The 23,527-nt window shown below is 40.2% G+C and overlaps 1 protein-coding gene across 4 annotated transcripts in view; it reads right to left on the bottom strand.

The window, feature by feature from the left end:
- SLC37A1 (solute carrier family 37 member 1) overlaps positions 1-10,315 on the bottom strand; it is a 58,796-nt gene extending 48,481 nt beyond the window's left edge. For 3 of the 4 annotated variants that reach the window (XM_030577143.1, XM_030577133.1, XM_030577115.1), the window contains exons 1-5: positions 9,677-10,315; positions 9,228-9,354; positions 5,506-5,774; positions 3,578-3,659; positions 772-898 (exon numbers count right to left, since the gene is read on the bottom strand). In XM_030577143.1, the coding sequence (XP_030433003.1) occupies positions 772-898; positions 3,578-3,659; positions 5,506-5,561 (265 nt within the window). In that variant the 5' untranslated portion in view covers positions 5,562-5,774; positions 9,228-9,354; positions 9,677-10,315. The remainder of the gene's footprint in view (positions 1-771; positions 899-3,577; positions 3,660-5,505; positions 5,775-9,227; positions 9,355-9,676) is intronic. The other variant, XM_030577125.1, reaches the window with a different exon arrangement.
- Between the last annotated feature and the right edge of the window lie 13,212 nt (positions 10,316-23,527).

Here is a 23,527-nt window from a genome sequence, read left to right on the forward strand (position 1 = left end):
TCTATTCTACTGACATTCCCTATTTATGATCAGATGCTGAACACAAGCTATCAAGCACTTATTCAAAATCTCAGTTATTATATTCAAATTATTACAGTATTAACTTGTAAATAAGCAAAACATGGCCTTTTAATTATAATTTAGTTTTCTAAATGGGCATATTTTCATTGTTTTGAAGCTGCATGGCATCAGTTTATAGAGCTGGTTAGAATTCCATGGGAAATTCTGACATTTCAAAAATTCGTTTTTGTTCCAAATTGGAAACATTGATTTTTTTCCCAGTAACTGGAAATTCTGGAAGCATTGAATCGTTTTGTTTCAATAGTATCAGGACCATATGAAATATAATATATTTGATAAAACATAAATGTCAAAATGAAATGAAGTGAGAAAGCCAAAATGATTAGTTATGTCACATTTCCATAAAAAACATATGTGGAATCACCACATTCCCATGAAACATTTAGATTTGACAAATTTGCATTTTCTAACTGAAATTTGTTCCATCAAAAAGTTTAAGACCAGGTGTAATAGTTTAGTCTTCAGCAGCTGAACTCATAATTTATTTGGAAAAAGAAGTTCTTGTAAGAGACTTGCCATGTAAAGCTTCTTCTCATTTGGGACACTCACAACATATTAGCCAGGTTAAATTAAAAACAGAACATGTCCCTCCTACCCGTTTTTCCATGGGAAGAATCCCTGTGATAAGTAACAAGGATCAACACTTGTATAAATATCATTATTACAAAATTAGCATGCAAATGAACTCACCAAATGGCTCCCAACCACACTGAGACTCATTAGATAACTTTTTAACAGGCTGAATCTGGATGGCATATTCTTTGTAGGAGCTGAGTTCAACTTCATTTGGAGGAGCACAGTGCTTATGTAGTTCTCCCTAATGTAGAAAGAGAATTTGACAATATAAAACTCAGCCAATCCTGCTATACACAATACAGTAGCAAATTTAACAAATCTAGCTATTTATTGCCCAAACCAAAGCCCATTTAAGTCAATGGTATATCTATCCTTCTTAATTTGCAGTGCTGTTACAGCTGTGTTGGTGCCCTGATATTAGAGAGACAAGGTGGGTGAGGTAACATCTTTTACTGACCCAATTTCTGCTGGTGAGACAAGCTTTAGAGCTACACAGAGCTCTTCTTCAGGTTGGTCCAATAAGACAGATTATCTCACTCATCTCATCTCTCTAATATCTATTGTAATGGCTTTGGAGCAGTTCCTGTACATGAAACACCCTTCACCACATATGAGGCTAGTAGCAATGTTATAGTGACAGTGCTTTTCATACTGAGAGATCCCAAAACACTTTACAAACACTAGGCCTGATTAACCACTGCAAACGCCAAAGGATCCCTACAAGGTTTGGCTGGGAGTTACACTGGTATAAGATTGGAGGAACACAATCCTACACCTATTAGAAATCAATGGCAGTTTTGCCATTGGCTTTGCTGGAAGCAGGACTGGGCTCCAAAACTGGCACAATCTACAGCTCCAGTCTTGTAAACAATTATGTACCTGCTTAACTTTAAGTACCGTGAATAATCCTAGCAAAGTTAGCGTGCACAACATTAAGCATGTGTGTCAACCTTTGCAGCACCAGTAGCAATATATTGTATTTCATCCCTTATAATGCAGCACAGCCAAGTTTTGGACAGGGATAGAAGAGAACAAACACAACCCATTGAAACTGCAAGGGAAATTTAGGTAGGCGAAATGTAATTACCAGGATTGACACAGCAGAGTTCGACACCCCTATTCTCACTACAAGTACTATGGGAACTTTGATGATCAGAAATAAGCCAGGACTTGGATTTTACATCTCAGTGGAACGATGGCATCTCCAACAGCACACTACTCAACATGCTGGGGAAATGGCCCAGTTTATCCAGCAGGTCCCACAGAAGTCAACAAGCATACTTCAGCAGTACGTGATACCATATATATCGAACAGAAGCAGAATACCTCTTCCTCCTCCGCCCCCTCCCCCCAGGAAAAAAAAGATCTGTTCACAATATATAAAGGAGTAATCGTATATTTTTCTAAAAAATGCTCATATGTAAGTGATGTTCTCAGCCATGCAGGTGTAAATTTGAAATAGCTCCATTAATCTCAGTGAAGTTACTCTGGATTTACATTGCTGTGAATAAGGGCAGAATGCGTCCTTACATCATCTGAGAACACTGCAATGCCCTTTCCTTCAGCAAAGAACATTTTATTTTTCAGTTTATATCTTAAACATGTCTCCTCATCCCCAAGCAGGCAACTACTGCACATGCACATCAGCTTGCAGCATTGGTATGAGCAGACTTTTAGGTCTATGAAGAGTTCCACTGACATAACCAGGACTCCACATACATGTAGGGATTTGTGTGTGCAGATCACGTTGGAGGATTGGAGCTCATGAGTTAGCATATCATTACGCCCAAAGGAAATAGAACAGTAAAATATACGGACACTGCAGAAACAGACTTTGGAAAAAAAAAAATCAATCAGCTTTTGGAAGTATTAAAAGGAGGCGGGGGGGGGGAGAGAGAAACACCGCTAAGTCTAAAAGTAAAAATAGAAAATATAGTTTGACACATCAAACTGCAGGAAACTTCAGAGGAGATACAGGGAGGAAGGGATTTAGTTTATTAGTTTTTAATTAGATCAAGTAACTGCTTACACTCCTTAAGGCCAAGCTACCAATAGGTAGATCTAACATTGATTTCCAGAGCAGTATGGATGGAAATGTCACTCTTGAGAACTATACTCTCTTAAAAAAATGCTATTTTATAACCCTAACCAAATATAATCTAAAGTAAGATAACATGGTTTTCATATGGACGATCCCAATCTATACAGATCAGAGAAACAGTGCTAATGTCGGTTTTATTCCTTGTGTAAACAGGTTCTTAGTGGGAATGAAATCAAAAGGTTAATGAAACACTTGACAATTTGAAATGTAAACAATGAAACCATATCAAAGCAATTTGCATCCTGATAACAGGTCCAATGCTATTTATTTACTGTATGGAGCAAGGCTTTTTTTTTTAAAAAATATATGAATAGGCTGTTGAGCAATAAAGTTAAAAATATACATGAGAAATAACTTCTGGTTAATGTACTGCCAAAGTCTAAAGGTGAAAATGAAATACATTATATTTCTCTGACATCACTGCACTAGCTCATATATAGTACTGCACAAGAACCAAAATTGTTTTAAAGATCTAATGCACACAATTTACTCACTCTCAATAAATTCCTCAGCTCTGAGCAACTCTTTTAAGATTTCAAGCCTTGATCCTGCAAACACTTACACACGTACTTAGCTTAACTCATGTAAAGGCCTAAAACCAGAAGTATGTGCAGTATTCTAGGTGTGGTCTCACCAAAAAATGTATAGCATGGGACTATGGTACGACAACTGTAATTATCGGCACTTGTTTTTACTCCATTGTGGGTTAAACTTTAACACTGTCTTTGAAAACACACACACACACACACACAAAAGTATACTTCCCTGTTTGAGAAAATTAGGAGGCTATTTAAACAAAAATGATTCACTGTTGCTTACCTTAACTATACTAATAGGTTTCCTTGACAAGTGGAAACTAGCATATAACAAAAAGGTAAGAACAAAAATGAAGGCCCTGCACCTGTAACAAAAGAAAAGAAAAATCAGTATTTATTTTAATATTTCTAAGTGATTTCAATCACTAGATTTATATTTACCACCATCTTACATAAAACAAAATATTTCAAAGTATTCTTCCCATTTTTTTCACTTCACGTTATCATAAATCCTGGAAGCTAAAGAGACTAAACTAATTCTAACTACTGTGTATTGGGGTATAAATTTGAGCAATGTCAATAGTTTCTGTATTTAAGCCAGCATCAAAGCAAAACATAATTTTTGCACCTGTGACACTTTTACCCCCAGAGGTTCACAAATGAGGGTGTGGGCACTACTGGTTGTCGACAGAGCACATGGTGCTGGCTCTTCTCTCTTTCCAGTTGCTAATGCATATTAAAAGAGAAACAAACAAACAAAAAATGTTACTTATTTTCCTATTATTGTTTTTCCATGTAAGCAATTGCAGTTGCCAAATAGATGTGATCTGTTTGGAAATGTGAGAGGTGAGTTCCTATGACAATGAAATGTGATCCACCCTATAAAAAAAAAAGTTTGAGAATGCTTGCCTTTACACTGATGGTTTCATTCACATCTACTTTATAACCATTAGTGCATTTTTTTAAATGGAGAAGAGTAGTTTGAAAGATGTGTTATACTATAGTAGATTCTTTTCCTACTTTGCTTACCAATACCTGTTAAGTATACGGTCTGATATAATATAGAATGCTACATGCTGTATATCTTCAGCTCAACATCCTACATAACATCCAGTTGTCTTTCTGCATATATAAGCAAAAGCATGAACAAGTATAATGTATCCATTTAAATCTCCAATAGATGTGTAAGTAGCCACAGCACACTGTAAATACCGTATACTTGGTATTTCACCAAGACACATGGCCAACATGCCTCCTGCTGCAAAAGACACCACAGGATCTTTAGTGACCACAAGGGGGCAGGATTTCAGTTTTGGGTGTTGTCTAATGAATGGTACCTCCAGAAATAGCAGACCCTAATGCTATTCTAAGGCATCAGTCAAGTACTGACTGACAGGCAAACATACAAGTTACAAATTGCTAACACATCCTCCAGCACAGGCAGTTTCCTGGATTTTTCTGGAGGTCTCTTATGACAAGAATTGACTATGTTTACCCTGCTTAGCTTGTAGAACCAGCACAGAAGACTCTACAAGTAAGGCTACCCAAGCATACCATCTGGGTTTTGGTATAACAACTTACATTGGGGTGTTCAGTTGTTATGCCCATTACTGAAGATTTCATTTAATAAACTGCAATGACTCTTGCCTTGCAGCTCTGTTAGATGACGTGTATGATAAAAATCGTTCAAATAGGAAGTACTGATTTCTTTCCTTTGTTACAGTAAATAAGTGATTTCAAGATAAAAGTAACAAATTCTCTCTCTCTCCCTGAAAAGCATAAAAAGAGCTGACAAGATCAAAGCAGAATTAAAAAGTTGTCAAAAGATCTGGGTCCAGGATAAACACACTGATTTTTTCACAGACATAAACCAAGCAACTCAAAATAAAAGGCTGTGATTCACCGCCCCTAAGCACATAATATGTGAAGTAGAATGGGGGAAGTACTTATTCTCTAGCGTACAAAACTAGTGGCGAAGAAAATGTACTCCAAACCCCTATACCACTCTGTACTAGCGTCAAATCTCCTGATTAAAAGATCTTTAGCCATGCTCTTCATTTTGCAATTAAATCAACAACTTCTTTAACAAAGACTTGTTTTATATTCCAAAAAATAAAAAGTTAGAGAAACTGAGTCAAAGGAACAATCTTTCTCAGATTAAATCTGATATTGTCCGAGATGGGTGTCTGTAATATAGACTTGAAAACTTACCACTGATCTCTTGTAAATAAAACGATGAAGCGAACTCCAGGGGGAAGTTGAGCCATTTACTTCACTGCCAGGATCTGGATTTTAGGTGACAAAATGCTATGTTTGGAAAAGGACTGTCCTAGGGTCAGGCTTTTTATCAAAGATGCTCGGAATGTCGTGTAATTGCACTTTGTGGAACTGTTCTGAAGAGACGTCACACTAAGCAGATCTCATTTTAGGTCTCTTCTTTGATATTTTCTGTCACTTTGAATGGCCAACCCTTCACTCAACTGTTTTTAAAAAAAAACATTGAAAAGTTAGCATTTTAATTATAGTTTTAATCAGTGGTTCTTTCAATAATGTAAATAAATTGCTGTAACTTTACAGACATCAAAATTTTGGAGAAATAGCTTAAACTACCAAAAATTTTTCCAAAGGCTGCCTTTCTTACTTGTTGGTACGAAGCCTGAACAAGTTTTTCTTTAAGACGTCAGTACAGATAGAAGACTTCAGGGAGGAAGTGATCTAAAGGCCACCGAAGTCAATGGAAAGATCCCATTGATTTCACTGGATTTTGATTCTGGTCCTGAGAGACTGCAAGTGGGCAATTCCCTACCAGGAAAAGATGCATTTTAAAACATCAGATGCACTCGAATTTCTGATGCCATAGGGAACTTACCAATTCCTGGCCCAACATAGTTGTTTTAGACCCTCTTCTCTAATAGGAAAAGGTGCACAATAACCTTTATGACAGGTACATGGTGTACTAGTCGTGCTGCTACTTGGCATGTTTGGCTGAGGATGATGAGTAATAAGACTGAGACTGACCTCCCCAGACAAGCAAAAGAATGTAAGCTAAAGAAAAATCTTATTTTAAAGTAATCACTATTGCTAATAACTAGGACTTGTCTTGGATAGGATTGTTAGGAAATGTCACATGGCAGCCAGAGGCACTGATTTGTGAGCTTTATTCCTTTAACCTTCATTCTCCTGTTTAAGCACAAGTAAGAACTGTGTTTTTGCTCTTCCAACAGCAGACAGTATTTAACACAGTAACGGTTATATCAAAACTGACCTTTCTAAATCTAACCTAAATATCTCTACTGTAGATGTTTTGTTTTTAAGTCTTTAGGATGGAGAAATCTAATCACCCCTGGAATAATTACACTTCTCACCATGAATTCACTATTAGTTTGCCATATGTTTTCTTGTTGCTGTGCACTTGCTCCCTTAGCTTCTCCTCCAGAAGTTTAAGTTTAGGATAACTTATAAGTTTAACTTATCCCTTCTTCATGAAATTCATGCATGGTATGGACAGCCTGCTGAAGTCCCCCACTTCCCCCCCGGCCACATAATTTACACCCTGTACAGAGGGTTCTGCTGCTGAAGCAGTTACACAGGAATGCCCACACACCTCCTATATATATTTCAATGATAGTCCCACATAGGTTGGTACAAAGGCCACAACAGGGCTCCAGCAGAACTCTATGCCTCATATAACTGGCGCAGAAGGCTGAAATAATAGCTGCATGGAAAGTGTAGCACAGCACCATGACACTAGTTTGTAGGGACTGATTTCACCTTCTTAACCACCACCTAATAAAGCTTCAAAACTCTGTTTTTATGAGCAGATCTCAGCCTAAGTTCTCAGTTAAAAAAAATTCAAATTGTTTATCATCACATCCATCCAACCACCCACAAGTTCACCAGATGTCTGAAGTGGTTTAAAAAAAAAAGAAAGAAAGAAAGAAAGAAAGAAAATGAGAATTTGTGACTCTTGTGACAAGAGTGACAAAGATGTAGCCATAGCAACAACAGTTCTATTAATTCTATGACAGCATGTGATTATTAAGCATTAATATTAATTTTAATTTTTTGGAAGGGCCAGTAGTATGTTACAAAGGCAATGGCAAGTATACTAGGTAACTTACGGATGAATCATTTTCTTTTTTTATTAAAGCAAGTGTAAATAAACAAATCAGAAAAACTTGTTTCCTAGTCTTTTGTTTTCAGTAACACTAAGGACCTAATTTTCTAACCTAAAAGAAGCAACTGAATAGCAGGAAAAGGGCACATCAAGCATGGTAGATAAATGCAAGGCTGACTCTAGACCAAATAGCACCGCAGGCAAGGAAAATCTTTGGTGCTCCCAGCTCCAGTTGTTAAACTTTTGAATACTTTATTTGTTATTGCATTTGTTGCCTATTTCATGACTTGGGTGCATGATTTGCATGCATGATTTAACTCTGTCATATAAGACAATAAATTTGCATGCTAGGATCTGTAAATCTGCGAGCCCAGCACCGTCCCAAGCCCAGGACCCCAGGCAGTGGCCTGGATCACCTGCCCCTAAATCCGGCCTTGGATATATGAATACCTTACCATCTCCTCATTCTATTACGGCGTTGTAGAAGGCATGCTAGAATTAATTTTGAAATGGTATTTGCATTCTAAGGGCTAGATTGTGCCTTTAGGCAAAGCATTGAACTAGGGTTGTGCATATGCTGCATTATCTCCAGAGGAACTGTGCATTACAGGCATCTGAAGCATAATTCCCCACCCTGCTTCCTCCTTGCTCCATGAAGGTATAGTAATTTGCTGCTGGCCTGTATCAGCAGCAAATTGCAATAACCCACAACACTGGCCTAAGATGTGCTGCCCAGTACATTGGGGGATTGGAGAGAAGGTTCTGCCCACTCCCACCTACTCTGGGAGAAACAGAGTAAGCAGGTATGCAGCACCCACTTATCTCTGCGTGCTTGGGCCCAAGGTCCCAATAGACTATGCAGAGATGTAAGTAGTTTTTCACTCCCTGAAGCAAACACAAAGTCCAAAATCTAGCCCTAAACTTCTATTTTCATTAGTTTATAAACTCTTTTAATAAACAAATGAGGCACATGGGTACCCAAGATGCTTTGTTTTAACTCATAAGGGATTTCAAAACAAAAACAAAAACCCTAAAAACCAAAACCTTCAGGAATAGCAACATAGCTTGTATTGGTCTGAGATGATCATTAAAACTGAAATGTTGCACTGGTGACAACTTCCCAGTCTCCCAAAGTGTCAACATGATGAATCAACAACATGGTATTTAAATATAAATAGTCATTATTGGCTGCATAATGATTGCTCCTAGAGCATTTTGACAACAGAGGAAAGAGAGAATCTACGTTTATCTTTTTTAACAGGTTGGGGAACTTCCTGGTCTTTATGAAAATCTACATCCTGGAAAGTTTGGTTACACACTGCAGATCCGTTTCACATTCACCACCACCCAGAGCAGAGTTTCTCTCTGAGTTTCATCATTGCTTTAGTGTTGCTTGTCCAAGACACTGTGTCTTAAATTATATAAACACACCCAATTGCTGTCTTCCCTTTTCAAGACAATTATAGCTTTCTTGCAAAACAATCTGTTGCATAAATGGTGCCTATAAGTTCACCTCATATTGTGGTTATCTGATCGGTAATGTCTCTGAGGAAACTTCCTACTTGGGACCTGCAGCTAGTAGGTTCTAATAACTCTTTCAACGCACATGAGAAAAAAAATCAGAATTTATTTCTGAACAAGACACTAGCTTCCATCAAATTTCAAGCCCTACCAAATATCCAGACATTCAACTGACGGTCAGCTTGGGAAAATGAAGCAGGAAAGTTGATTCACCTTCAACCTCATGCCTAGGGGAAATGAGGATGTCAGCTGATGGAAGACGTTCCGTTTCATCCCTACAGATTAATTCCCTTACCACAAAAGGTACCCGTGCGAATAGTCTAGTCTCACTGAAGCCAGTGGAAATACTCATGCAAGAGTGTGCCGGACTGGGATCATCTTGTGTACAACTTCTTCCACGCAAACTGTGTATCTTCAAAAGGCTTTATAGAGTGAAGCAGTGGTACAGTTAAAAAGTAAGGCGGAGAGGGGGAGAAGGAGGGCAACCACAAATAAAGACCCCACCCCCTTCTGCGTGGAAAATTAGCACAAAGCTGTAACTCTGCCTCCCTTGGCCGTGCCACTCACACCCTCCCTTTCATGCATAGGTGGAGATAATTATTCCCAGGCGGCGGAAGCTGTTGCGTCTCCCTTGTCCCTAACGAGCTGTACTTCTCCCCACCTAACCCCCCAGAGCCCGAGACTCCCCTTCCCCTCCCATTGTTCCCAGCTTAGGCGCAGACAGACCCTAGTACAACAGCTCACCAGAAAATCGCGCCTGGAGATCAGCGAGGGCTCTTTCAGTGCACTGCCTCGGCGTAGCATCGGCCGGTGTTTCCTTGCTGCTTGGATACTTCCTGGTTAGCTGAGCTGCAGGCGTGGCTCCCTCTTGTTTCATTCACGCTAAGCAGGTCCCAGCTTTCGGTGTGCTATAGAAGAACCTGTTTGCCGGGCGCGCGCGCCTCCCCCCACCTCGCCCCTCTGATAAGGAAGCAGCGCCACATACAATGCAGGAAGAAGCAAGCTGCACAATGTGCTCACTGCACAGAGAAGAGTGGGAGACACAGCTCCCTCCCGTTATATAGTTAACCTGTCCCGTGCATCACTCAGCAGCGCTTCAGACTCGGTAGGGTTAGTCACTCACATATGCAGCGCGCTGCAGAACCGTAGACGTTTAATTCCAAAACCGCTTTGTTTCCATTTTTGCAAATAATTTCTGGTTAAAAGGCAAAACTGTCAGGTCACTGGTTATGGCACACATTTTAGGTTTTGTAACCACCGTCCTATCTGAAATGCACTGTAGATGAAAACCCTCAAGTTCAGTGGAAAAGAAAAAACGTTTCCCCGCCGTGTTCGATACACAGTTGCAGCAACATTGTGCTGCTTGCAGTAGAATCTGAAAGCGAAACTGACTAGAAACAAGAGTGAAAGTGATCGGTGTATTTTTATTGGGTAAGCCAAGAAAGGCAAACAAATATAAAATGATGGAAAGTGGGGTTCTGCTCAGGAAACGAGTCCCACCTGGGTAGAGACTGCCTGCACCTTAGTTATATTTCTAAACTTTTGTTTTAATCAACAAAAGGTGTTATTTGTAAGGGTTTAAAAAACAACAACAGACAAACATGAGTTTTAACCTGACACTTTTAATTTGTGCATTCAGGATTTTGTTGTTGTTATGCTTTTGTATTTGTTTGAAATTTTGGAAATACAAGATACTTTTACTATACAGTGCCTACTTATTAAATGTCATCAGTCTGATATGTGGTGCAGTCATTGGCCCTGATCCTTCAAAAACTTATGCAGGTGCTTAACTTTATGCAATCTGAGGAGTCCCATTTAATTCAATAGGGCTACTCTCCTAGTACTGCCATCTCAAATGTTCAAAAATTATGAGGCAGATTCATGAAATTGGCTTAAAATCATGATTAAAAAATGAATTTTGGGTTCTTTTTATTTGCCACCTGGTTTGTGCATTTGCGACACATTTTAAAACTTCTGAATAACCATGAATGCTAGAAAATTAATTTTTTTTTAAAAATGAAAGCTGAACTGTTTATGTATATACTTGATTCCTGTCGTTGGGGCTTAAATAAAAATGCTAAATATTGCTAGACTTGTGATAAAATTGTGGGATTGGGTAACACTGCTCACCAGGCACAAAGAACATGTCTGAGACTTTTCAGGATCAGACTCTTTGTCAAGAGACTAGGTCCTACATTTACAGGAAGATGGACTTAATCTAATTCCCTTCTGTCATAAACAGATAAGTAAAAGTTAATAGAGCAGAAGTACTTCATATCTATTTTGCCTGTAAAGGGTTAACAAAATCAGTGAGCTTGGCTGTCACCTGACTAAAGGACTAATCAGGGGACAGGATACTTTCAAATCTTGAGGGAGGGAAGTTTTTGTGTGTGCTGTTAGTTTTTGGTTGTTGTTCTCTCTGGGTTCTGAGAGTGACCAGATGTGCAACCAGGTTTCTCTCCAATCTCTCTGATACAGTCTCTTATATGTCCAGAATAGTTAGTACTAGGTAGATAAGGCAAGTTAGGCCTATGTTTGTTTTCTTTATTTGCAAATGTGTATTTGGCTGGAAGGAGTTCAAATGTGTATTTTGCTGAAAGGATTTTAATTTGTACTTGTATACTTAGGCTGAGAGGGTATTCCCAGTGTCTATAGCTGAAAGACTCTGTAATATATTCCATTTTAAATTTACAAAGATAATTTTTACTGTTTTTCTTTCTTTAATTAAAAGCATTTCTTGTTTAAGAACCTGATTGTTTTTTTTTATTCTGGTGTGAGATCCGAGGGGATGGGATCTGGATTCACCAGGGAATTGGTGGGGAGAAAGGAGGGAAGGGGGAGAGAAAGGTTAAATTTCTCTCTGTGTTAGGATTACTTTCTCTTTCAGGGAGAGTTTGGGAGGGTGAAAGAGAAGGAGGGGGGAAGGTGAATTTTCCTCTCTTTTTTAAGATTCAAGGAGTTTGAATCACAGTAATCTTCCAGGGTAACCCAGAGAGGGGAAGCCTGGGAGAAGCAACGGGGGGAAAGGGTTTACTTTCCTTGTGTTAAGATCCAGAGGGTCTGGGTCTTGGGGGTCCCCGGGCCAGGTTTTGGGGGGACCAGAGTGTACCAGGCACTGGAATTCCTGGTTGGTGGCAGCGCTACAAGTACTAAGCTGGTAATTGAGCTTAGAGGAATTCATGCTGGTACCTCATCTTTTGGACGCTAAGGTTCAGATTGGGGAATCATACCATGACACCTTCCCCCCACTCTAATTTGTACAAACCCTTATTTCAGTTATGTTTTTAAGAATCTGTTTATTTTATTCAGTACTCAGTAACGTAAACAGTTATGGAGTAGCAGCTTTAATTATCCTCTACAATACAGACAGTTTCTATTTTGTATAATGTAATATCCTTGGCTCCAGCAGGCTGCTTACAAAATGTCTCACAGCTCTCACTGGAAAGTTATGCTTCATTTCATTTTCTCCCTTGTACTGCCTGTCCCAGCTTTCACAGTTAAACAAACTCATTAGCTCCTAACATGATTTTATTTATGCCTGATCCTGCAAACATACAAGCTCAACTTTTCTACCATGGGTAGGCCCATTCATTTCAATGGGACTATTCAGACTAGTAAAGTTAAACGTGGTGTTTGCAGAATCAGGTTCTTGGCATTACATTGAAGCTTAGTAAAATTACACTAGATAGTTGTGATCTTGGGTAGCCATTGTGCAGCTTGCGGAAAAAATTGGTGCCTGCCTTGGAAGCTAAAATGTTGTCCTTGATTAGGACCAATCTTATCCTTAAAGTAGAACATTTCTGGTTCACAGGTAATCCAGTAATTTAGGACCAATTTCAGAAAAACAAACACTCCTACTCTGTATGTTAAATGTTTAGTTTTGGCACAACTAGTAGAGAGGAATGTCATACAGTATAGACTAAATTGTGACTTTATCACAAACCCTGGCAATACATAGTTGCCCAGTCACCATATGGCCCCTTGTTCCCTCCTTACTCCAGAGAAGAAATGATCTGCCTCAGCTCACTATATGAGTAATCCTTATAGGGGAAGGCAATTTATGCCCCCTTCTTTCACTGTGCAGGAGCATTGAGTAAATTGCCCAAACTTGATATGTGGCTGGGGAGGAAACATCAGCTATATTCTGCTAATAACTACAGCACAGACAATGTAGGGAAGCATGACATTATTGATCTATTGATGGGAGCCATCAGTCTGGGCTGCTTCTTTATCAATATGCTGATTTTTTTTTAATTTCTATTTTATGGACCGTTTAACAGAGAGAAAAATAGAACAAGGGTGCCCTCCTAGGAAAAACAATTTGCATGAATAATGCTATTGCCCTTTTCTGCCAGCACCAGAAGACACTCAGGCAATGTTTACTCTGACTGATGTGAAAAGTGAAGATTTGCACTCTTTGCAGCAGAAAGGTCAGCTACCCTAAAGTAACATTTGTTTATATGCAAAACTACACAACATAAATTATATTCTTACCATTACATGCACAGCCTCTTGTCTTTTTAAAGTCTGTTTTGACCTTTTTTAAGTTATGTTATCTAATGCCTATGCTTCTAAAGTACATAAGCTTGAATTGGTAACATCCAGTCCCTGATTGAAAACATCTCCTTAAAATAAATAAATCAACAAATAAATAAAAACAATTCTCCTCTTAAAGCTGAAAATGCTGCTCTAAAAATCTCTAACACCAGAAACTGCTGCTGCTGCTGCATTTAGCACAGCTGCCAGCAGCTAAACTTGTCAAAAGCCAGCAAGTAAGCAAGAACACATATAAAGAGTGACAGGAGTCTGTGCTTGTCAGTTACACAAGAGAACAGTGACAGGGAGAATCAGAAGGTCATCCTCCAGCCTGAGATGCAGATAGTGATATGGCCAGGAGTAAAGGATTAAAAAAAACCATTGGGAGGAGAATACATAATCCAGAGCACCATGCAAAATAATTGTTGGGTTTTGATGACGTTTTCTTTATAGAAGGTATGCATGAGGATGGCAGTATGTTGTTGGATTGATTATACAAACCATTTCCTTTCTTGCTATGCCTGTACCAGCACTCTCATTGCCAAAAAAAGAAAAAAAAAGTGTGTGCTTATCTCCAAAACCAAACAGTTACTATGCTCTGTATATTGACATATCCTTGACTACATCCCTGTTGACATCACAGCCTGAAAAAGTACTCCAGTTTCCTGGGTAAAAAAGTCAGTTTAATTTGTACAGAACTCAAAGCTCTGACTCGGCAAAGTACTTAAATTCATGACTTGAAGTCAATAGGAGTTAAGCATATTCTTAAATACTTTGCTGAATTAGGATGTTTTGTTGAACTGGGGCCTTAATACAGAAATTACAGCCTGTAGCCACATATAGCATTTAGATGTACACAGCTGGTATGTGTTTCCCTCCCAGTATGTTATATTGCATGATCTCATTTTCATGTCTTATGATTAGCCTTTTATGTACATGCAGATAGTTTCAGAAGTTCAAAAAAGCTAATGCCTTCTCTAGCTAATAATGGGTTAATATTTCCAAAGAAGTAGCAAAATTCCAGGCACTGGTGCAACTATTGGACTTCATTTGTTTTTATTAATTTTAACAGCCTTTGTCTCCCTAACAGAGGACATGGGATATTATATGAATCATTTACACCAAAATTGGGGCCAGACCAGCCATTAAACTGTCCTAAAGAAAAACAATCCAGAAGGAAGAGCTGGTAACAAAAGGGAGGGGGAAAATAGCTATAGGTGCAGTGGATTTATATCTGGATTTATATCCTCTTAAAACAGGCAGTTCCTGAACCAAAACATTTCTGTTCTATCCTGATTGAGATGGCACCTCTGAACTAAGGGTGTGGTCCAAATCCCAATGAAGTCAATGGGAGTCTTTCCATTGATTTCCATAGGCATTGAATCAGACTCACACAGCAAAGACAAGATGGTCAATTTCAGTTGCTTTGGAGGAGCACAGGGAGTGAGGCTGACCTATTGCCGTGCTTTGGACAAACTTCTGACAGTATCACTACTTTTAATCGCTTTTATAGGGAAAGGCTTTGGGCCAGGGGTGGCTCTAGGGATTTTGCCGCCTCAAGCACGGTCATCCGAAGCCGCGGGACCAGCAGACCCTTCACAGGCAAGCTGCCGAAGGCAGTCTGCCTCCCGCCCTCGCGGTGCTGGCAGAGCGCCCCCCGCAGCTTGCTGCCCCGAGCATGCGCTTGGCGTGCTGGTGCCTGGAGCCGCCCCTGCTTTGGGCACACTTACAATCGGTGTAACAGCACTATCAGAACATTTTCAACAAATATTTTTGTTATGACCAGAGTAAATATTTTTCTAATCCTCAATAAATAAAGATTTCATCCGTGGCTGCTTTATCCAAAGAACTAAAAGCCCCCCGTTGAAGTAAAAATTGCAAGTCCAAAATGTTTTTGTACAAAAAAAAATGTACGGCAAACACTTGTGCATTTATAACTACAGTTGTGCCAGGACTGGAATGCCAGATTTAAAACCACCTAAATCTTGGGGAAGTCTGAATCTGGATTCATTTGGATACCAGAGCATAGGGAAAACACAAGCCTACTCTGCATTACCAATTTTGGAGAAAGGCATCTGTTGCTAGTGCATGTTGTGCTCTCATAACTGAGCAAATAGCACATATATTAAGGAAATACTTTTAAGAGGGCAGGAAGCAATTACTCTCCTTAGATAAGGATGGATAAGGTAAGAATCCAATTAAACAGCAGCAGGGAAAATAGTGTTTAATATTAAGAAAATCTATAACTACTGGAATGATTAGGCAATAGAACACACTATTGTGGATGGCTGTCGAAGTGCCTTCATGGGTGCTATTTAAGGATAGATCTGACCCCTATTATAATGACTCATAGCATGATTGGTGAGTCACACACAAATCTGTTGTCCCAATCAAACAAATGAGGTCAGCTGCCTCTGTGTCGTTATCCCACTCTTACTGGGCCTTTGTAGAGGTTTCCCACAGGCAGTCTCAGAAAAGCTGCTCTAGCACCAGGCTTTTCCATGGATCCCTTCTAGTAAAGGAACCATCTTGAATGTTGTTTCTCGGGGCATTAGGTGTCAGAGAAAGACTGGGCAAAGCTGCTCCCTTTGATCCATTCTACTAGAAACCAGTAGCTCCTATAGCGAGTGTAGAGGGCACTTGTCTCCTGCAGATCCCAGATTTGAGGCGGGAGATGGAATCACAAATATTCCATAGTGGGACAGATATCACCTCTCTGTCAGATAACTTGAGCAGAATTCCATGAAGGAATCTGTGAGGAATTGTTCTCCCCTTTAGTCCTCTCCCGCATTTTCGAACATGGATACGATTGAACTAGCCCAATTCAATCAATGCTGCCATGTGGCAGGAGGTCCCTCCCAACCCATATAATCCTTGATTTGGAAAATCCATGACTGTAGGGCAAGACGTACCAGTAAGTTACCTTGACAGGGCCACAAGTTCTAGATCCTTTCTTAAAGCTTCTGGAAAATAAACTAATTCTCAGCTGACCCCTGGCCACAGAAAGAGTACCAACAATACATTAAGAACTCTGTGAATTTTTTTTAAAAAGGATTGCTTTTCTTTTAACTTTACTATAAATGCAGCGTGCAAGTCAACATATTGCCAATCTTATGTCCCATCTGATCCTCCTCCTACAGAAGTCTGGATGACAACAATGCACAAATGAGAGAAAATGAGAGAAGGAAAGGAATAGCAAACTGCATAGACACCTGTTATAGAAGTGTTGGGGAAGAGTTCATAAGGTTAAGGTTAAGTTCATAAGGTTTTTCCTTTAAATGGCATTTGGTGTGTCATTTTCTTTCTCGTCCCCTCCCAAATATTGGAAGGGGAAACTCTCTTTTTTATATAAAAGTTTCGGGGAAAATACTTGTCTTAAGAATGCGATATGCTAAGCACTTCAAAGTCAGCTGTAAGGTTTGAGGAGTTCTGGAGTATGTATTACCACTCCCTTGGGTCTGCAATAGAAGCTGAGCAGGGTTGCATTAGCTGAGGAGTAATGAAGAGCTGTCAGTATTTCAAGAATGGCTTCCTCCATATTTTTTGTCCTTAGGCAAACTATGTCTCAGGACATCTATGTTTGCAGGGTGTGGGGAAGGAAGGACTAGATAAGCCATTCATTTGTTTTCATGTATAAAACAAGCTTTTTTCTTATCCATAAATACAGAGGGATACAAACAGATATGCTAAGCAGCTCCACTTTTGCTGGAATGGTTATACTTTGTTCATGGGTATAATATACTCTGTATTAAGAGTTAACTTGTGAAATTTGAAGAGGGGTGGATGTGAAGACCTGGTAAAAGATCTGGGAGTATTCTTTTCTAGGATTTTTCTTAAAATACCTGGTCCATTCCAAAGAAAACAAATTTGATATTCTGGGGCCTTATTCTGCCCCCACTGAAGTCAATAGAAAAAAATCTCATTGACTTCAATGGTTCAGGAATGAGCCCCAGAAATAAGCCTACTCTGACAATGATAATTTAATTGTATCCAGAGCAGAGATGAGCTCTGCTGGAATCAGAGAAATCATTGCAACTTTCATCTTAAATCAGTGACAGAATTCTAAAAAGGGTTCCAGAGAGCAATCTCAGTGCCTAGTAGGGTGACCAGACAGCAATTGCAAAATATCGGGAGAGGAGGTGGCGGGTAATAGGAACCTATATAAGAAAAAGACCCCAAAATTGGAACTGTCTCTATAAAATCAGGACATCTGGTCACCCTAGTGTCTAGGTAGTGAAAAACTGCTACAGTTCACAGATGTACTGCTGCTGGAGGAGAGATGAAAGCATATGGAGAAGGGTCTAAAATGGAACACTCTTTAAGGGCTGGAAGTCTGGAGTGTACTTGGTTGGCTTAACGAAGAGGATAAAACCACACAAAATTCTTCAACAACTTGTGATTGTAAATGCCAATTGAGCATCTGGTTATATAAGAAACTGTGAAGCTGTCACAGACCATGGTTGACTGCCCTATCTCAGTCGTACACTAGACTACTATGAAGGAAATCAGCCACTGGTCCCTGGAATTTTAAGACTCTGGGCCATGAATGGAGCCCAGACATTGGGTCCCTCTCTCTGTCTAGCACCCCTCTGGAATTCTGGTTCAAGACAGAGGTCAGAAGACAGTAGGAAGGTAATGACCAGCCTTACAATCAAAATGGAGTTTGCAGTCTCACACAAACATAGAGAGAGCTCATAATCTCAAACAGAATTTGCAAATTGCACAGACAAATTCCCCAATCGTCACAGAGGTGTTATCAGGGGGAAGGAAGGAGGACATAAGAAAAGGAAGTAGCTATGTTTAGTGTTGGCAAGCAGATGTCAAATTCTGAAAGTTGTAAGAAACTGGAACAGAGAGGTTTGTATACTATACAGTTATTAAGAAATAACTGTGCAGACCCCATCATCCAGAAACAGGGGATTTGCATAAGTGAGAAATAGTCATACAGTTATGAGTTAGTAAGTGTACAGCTTCTTTTGCTCTGACAGCTGGGGAAATTTGATTTCAGTATTGTTAAATATCTCAAAACAGGATGTTCCCTCAGATTAATAACCATGCACAAAATAAATTGCAGAGCCAAAGGACAAGGAGTTTGTTAGCTAAGTACACACTTATTTTGAGGTCAATATTAAGCAACATTGAACTACTTTTTAATAAAATGTCTTTTCCCTCCTCACCTTTGTTCCTGGGAAATAAAATCATTATATATATGCCATATAATAAGAATACCTAGCTCTTATTGAGCACTTTTCATCAGCAGATGTCAAAACACTTTACAAAGGAAGATCAACATTATTATCCCCATTTCACAAATGGGGGCACAGGGAGGGGAAGTGACTTTCCACCTAGTAGGTTAGTGGCAGAGCACTAAGAATTGCCATGTTTCCATATACTGAATGTATAGATTTCTGTGCAAACTAATGTGAAAAAAATATTCCTTTGCACGTTACAGTTCACACATAGGAAATGGATATTCAAAATTGACATACTATCACAAAACATTTCTCCATATGGGGTACCATGATTGGCTGATGTGAACATACTGTTCTGATTAGCTACTGTTCTCAGTGCTCCAGTTCCTTATGCCAACAACCAGCACTACTCCCTGTTACCCACTCAGTTTTAGCTATCTCAATATCAGCCCATTATCTTCCTTGCCCTTTGAAGTGGGGAATTCTCATCACTCCCTACATTGGATTGACATCAATAATTAGGTGAGGGTGACCAAATAGTTAGAAGTTGAAGTGGTTGTGCTTGTTTTGGGTACCTGAATAAGTTCTGAGGCCAATAGCTAATTATAACAGAGAGATTTAGAAACGCAAATCAGAATACAAAAATGTGCATGATCTATTACTGATGCCAGGTCTGCACTACAGTACACTAACTCTACAAGCATCTACACTAAAATGTAGCTCCCATCAATGTAACTTGCCCACTACACTTGCTTAATAGCTCCACCTCCGTGAGAGATGTGGCCATTAAATTGATGTAGTTAGGTCGATGCAGTGTCAGTGTAGACACTGCATTGCTTACATTGACTTTTGCTGTCCCACAATGCCCCACTATGATAGCCAAATTGTTGAAAGCACTCCTGGTGAGAACACACACTACTGAAAAAAGAAGCATAGTGTGGACATACAAAAGTGATTTAATTACTTCAGTGGCTGTATATTGATGTAACTTAGGTCAACTTAATTTTATAGGTGTCACAGGGCAAGTGCGCCCTGTCCCTTCTTGGGACGGAGTGGGGGTAATGATGGCCCCGCAGCTGAGTCTATACAACCATCTCTCGTCTTGGGGTAGCTTGGTCTAGGGATAAAATTCAATATGTCTGACCTGTTCAGCAGGGCTGTGTGGCCTGGCGGCCAGAGTCAGTATGGCTGCCACCTCTCAGGGCTGCATGGCCCAATGGCCAGAGTCAGTATAATGACCCTCTTCAGTATGGCTGTTTGGCCTGGCAGCTGGTCAGGAGAGTGGGCTGCCTCAGGGAGGTGGAGGGGATGTGGCAGCTGGGTAGGGGGGGCCTAGGCCCTCCCTGCTCCACTATGTCTCAGCTCAGGGCCCTGTCAATAATAAGTATGCCTGCCACTGAGTCAGTGGGAAATCCACTCGAAACACACTGACCCCACACAGCACCATAACTATTCCCCCTGAGCTACTTTCTACACAGTTCTTGAGGCAGCATCCCTGGAGTCTCTGGGCTTCTTGGTCAGTGCAGCTCTCAGCAGCTCTGACACTCCTAGGGCATCCTCCAGAGTCTCAGTGTCTCTGACTTCCACCATCAGGGGCTTCCACAGTTCCCAGGCTAGAGCTCACAGCATGCATCCTCCCACTTCAGCAGTCAGCCATGAATGAACCAAGCTGCGTCCCTTTATATCTAGTCTCCAACCAGAGCATGCTCAGCAGGGCAGCAGGGGTGAGGCCTCCATGGTCCAGAGAGTACAGTTAATTCTCGCAGTACCAGTGCAGGGCAAGTGCGCCCCCTCACAGTCTGGTAGACTTGTCCTGAGAAAGGACTACAGAGTCATCAGGCAAAAAAGACCCATTTAGCCAGAGCATAGATGACTGCATACATTATCTATTTGATATGGGGTCTTATACGGCACCTATCATGCGGTACCTGAATACCAGCTCAGTGGTTTAGCAACTTCCCTGTGGTCATACTGGCTATGACAATTCAGTTTTAGTGGAACTTAAAAATACCTCTTCTGTTTATTTACATAGATACATAAAATTTTCAAGACCAGATTACACCACTAGTCCATGAATTCCAAAATCCTACCTCTAGCAGTGGCTAGTACCAGGCATTTTTAGAGGAAACTGAACTCTTCCCCAGCCCGATCTTGGCTCACAAATAATGCACCTAACCAGTTATGCAGTGCTTTACATGGGAAGCTGGGAATCCTTCCCAACTGCTGAGGCATCAGCTTAAGCACCGAAGTATGAGATTTAATTGCCTATTCTTTTTCTTCTGTCTTTATGCTCCCGCACCCTCAGATGCACAGAGCATTCATTAGTTTCCACCATTTTGTCTGCTCTTATGCTGGTCCGTTTAGGCTTCTAAATGCCATGTTGATGGATTTAGTTTCTTTCTCTATTATTCTGTGTTAAGTTTCTCTAGGTTACCCTCTTTTTTTCTTTCCAAGTTGAAAAAGTGGTGTAAAAGTCATGTTGGTGGTATAGTTAAAGAGTCTCCTAAATATGTCCTTTGTCATCTTCTTACAAGAGTGGCTAACAGGGGATTTTTGCAAGGGAGTTTAGGGGATGAGTGGGAGAGGGCTAGATTCATTTAACATTCTTTAAAGACATAAACACCCCCTGATAAAAATAAAACATCAACAAAGGAATGCGCTGCAGGATTAAAAAGAGAGTGCAGGCAGAAGTCCATCAACACAGTGGGGGCTATCCAGTTTATTGCACCCAATGCAGCATGTATGATTACCTGCCCTATGGGCAGATGGCATATGTTTGCATTTGGTGCAAAGAGCTCCTGGCCCTTAGAGACTGTGTACTGGCTTTGAAGACCAGGGTGGCTGAACTGGAGGAGCTCAGGGAGACTGAGGTACATAGATGAGATTTTCTAGGATGCAGTAGACTGCTCTTACCCTCGGTCTGACAGCCTCTGTGCTGTGAAGGAGGATGAAAGTCTCAGAGAAGGAGAACATCCAGCTGGAGCAGAGGGAAAGGATCCATAGTTGCGACCCTCCTTCCAGATGATGTTATGGTATCCTCTCGCACTGAGGATAGCCGTCCGGGGAAGGGAACTCCAGTTATTAGGAAGAGACAGGTATTAGTAATGGGGGTTTTGATCATTAGAAACAAATAGCTGGGTTTCTGATGACTGGGAGAGCCGCATAGTGACTTGTGTTCCTGGTGTGAAGGTTGCAGATCTCTCAAGATATCTAGATAGACTTATGTGTAGTGCTGGGAGGAGCTGTGGTCGTGGTACATGTAGGTACCAATGGCATAGGGGAAGATAGGAGAGAGGTCCTAGAGGCCAAATTTAGGCTGCTGGGTAAGATATTGAAGTCCAGGACCTCCATCGTAGCATTCTCTGAAATGCTTCCAGTTCCACGGGCAGGGACAGTTAGACACGCAGAACTGCAGGGTCCCAATGCGTGGATGAGACGATGGCGTAGGGAGGAGATTTATTAGGAAATAGGGAAACTTTTGGGAAAGTGAGAGCCTATACAGGAAGGATGGGCTCCACCTAAATCAAAGTGGAATCAGACTGCTGGCACTTAACATTAAAAAGGTTGTAGAGCAGTTTTTAAACTAAGGCCTGGGCGAAAAACAACAGGTGTGGAGGAGCACGTAGTTCAGACAAAGACATCCCTTAGGGGAGGATCTATTAATGGAGATTCTCTATGTCCTAGTAAGAAGGGGAGGATGGAAGGTGATAAAATACAGGTAGGATCTGATGAGAAACAGTCAAATGAAAAAGAGTCCCATTCAACTACATCGTGTAATGGCAGACAGCAAAAAAGTGACAAGTTTTTTAAGTGCTTATATACAAATGCTAGAAGTTTAAATAATAAGATGGGTGAACTAGAGTGCCTGGTATTAAATGAGGATATTGATAAAATAGGCATCACAGAAATTTGGTGGAATGAGGATAATTGATGGGACACAGGAATGCCAGGGTACAAAATATATTGGAAGGAGAGAACAGGTTGTGCTGGTGGGGAGTGGCTGTGTATGTGAAAGAAAGCATAGAATCAAATGAAGTAAAAATCTAAAATGAACCAAAGTGTACCACAGAATCTCTATGGATAGTAATTCCATGCTCTAATAATAAGAATATAGCAGTAAGGATATATTACCAACCACCTGACCAGGATGGTGATCATGACTGTGAAATGCTCAGGGTGATTAGAGAGGCTATAAAAATAAAATACTCAATAATAATGGGGGATTTCAACAATCTCCATATTGACTGGGTACATGTCATCTTAGGATGGGTTGCAGAGAAAAGGTTTCTTGACATCTTAAATGACTGTTTCTTGGAGAAGATAATCCTGGAACCCACAAGAGGAGAGGCAATTCTTGATTTAGTCCTAAGTGGAGCACAGGATCTGGTCCAAGACATGAATATAGCCGGACTGTTTGGTAATAGTGACCATAATAGAATTAAATTTAACATCCCTGTGGTGGGGAAGACACCACAGCAGCCAAACACTGTAGCAATTATTTCAGAAAGGGGGACTACACAAAAAATCAGAAGTTAGTTAAACAGAGATTAAAAGGTACGGTGCCAAAAGTGAAATCCCTGCAAGCTGCATGGAAACTTTTTAAAGACACCATAATAGAGGCTCATCTTAAATATATACCCCAAATTAAAAAACACAGTAAAAGAACTAAAAAAGAGCCACTGTGGCTTACCAACCGTGTAAAAGAAGCAGTGAGAGATAAAAAGTCAACCTTTAAAAAGTGGAGGTTAAATCCTTGTGAGGAAAATAGAAAGGAATATAAATTCTGGCAAAAGTGTAAAAATATAATTAGGAAGGCTAAAAATTGTTTTGAAGAACAGCTAGCTAAAGACTCAAAAAGTAACAGAAA

This window comes from Gopherus evgoodei, chromosome 1 (assembly GCF_007399415.2).
Source record: "Gopherus evgoodei ecotype Sinaloan lineage chromosome 1, rGopEvg1_v1.p, whole genome shotgun sequence".
In the NCBI taxonomy this organism is placed as follows: domain Eukaryota; kingdom Metazoa; phylum Chordata; order Testudines; family Testudinidae; genus Gopherus; species Gopherus evgoodei.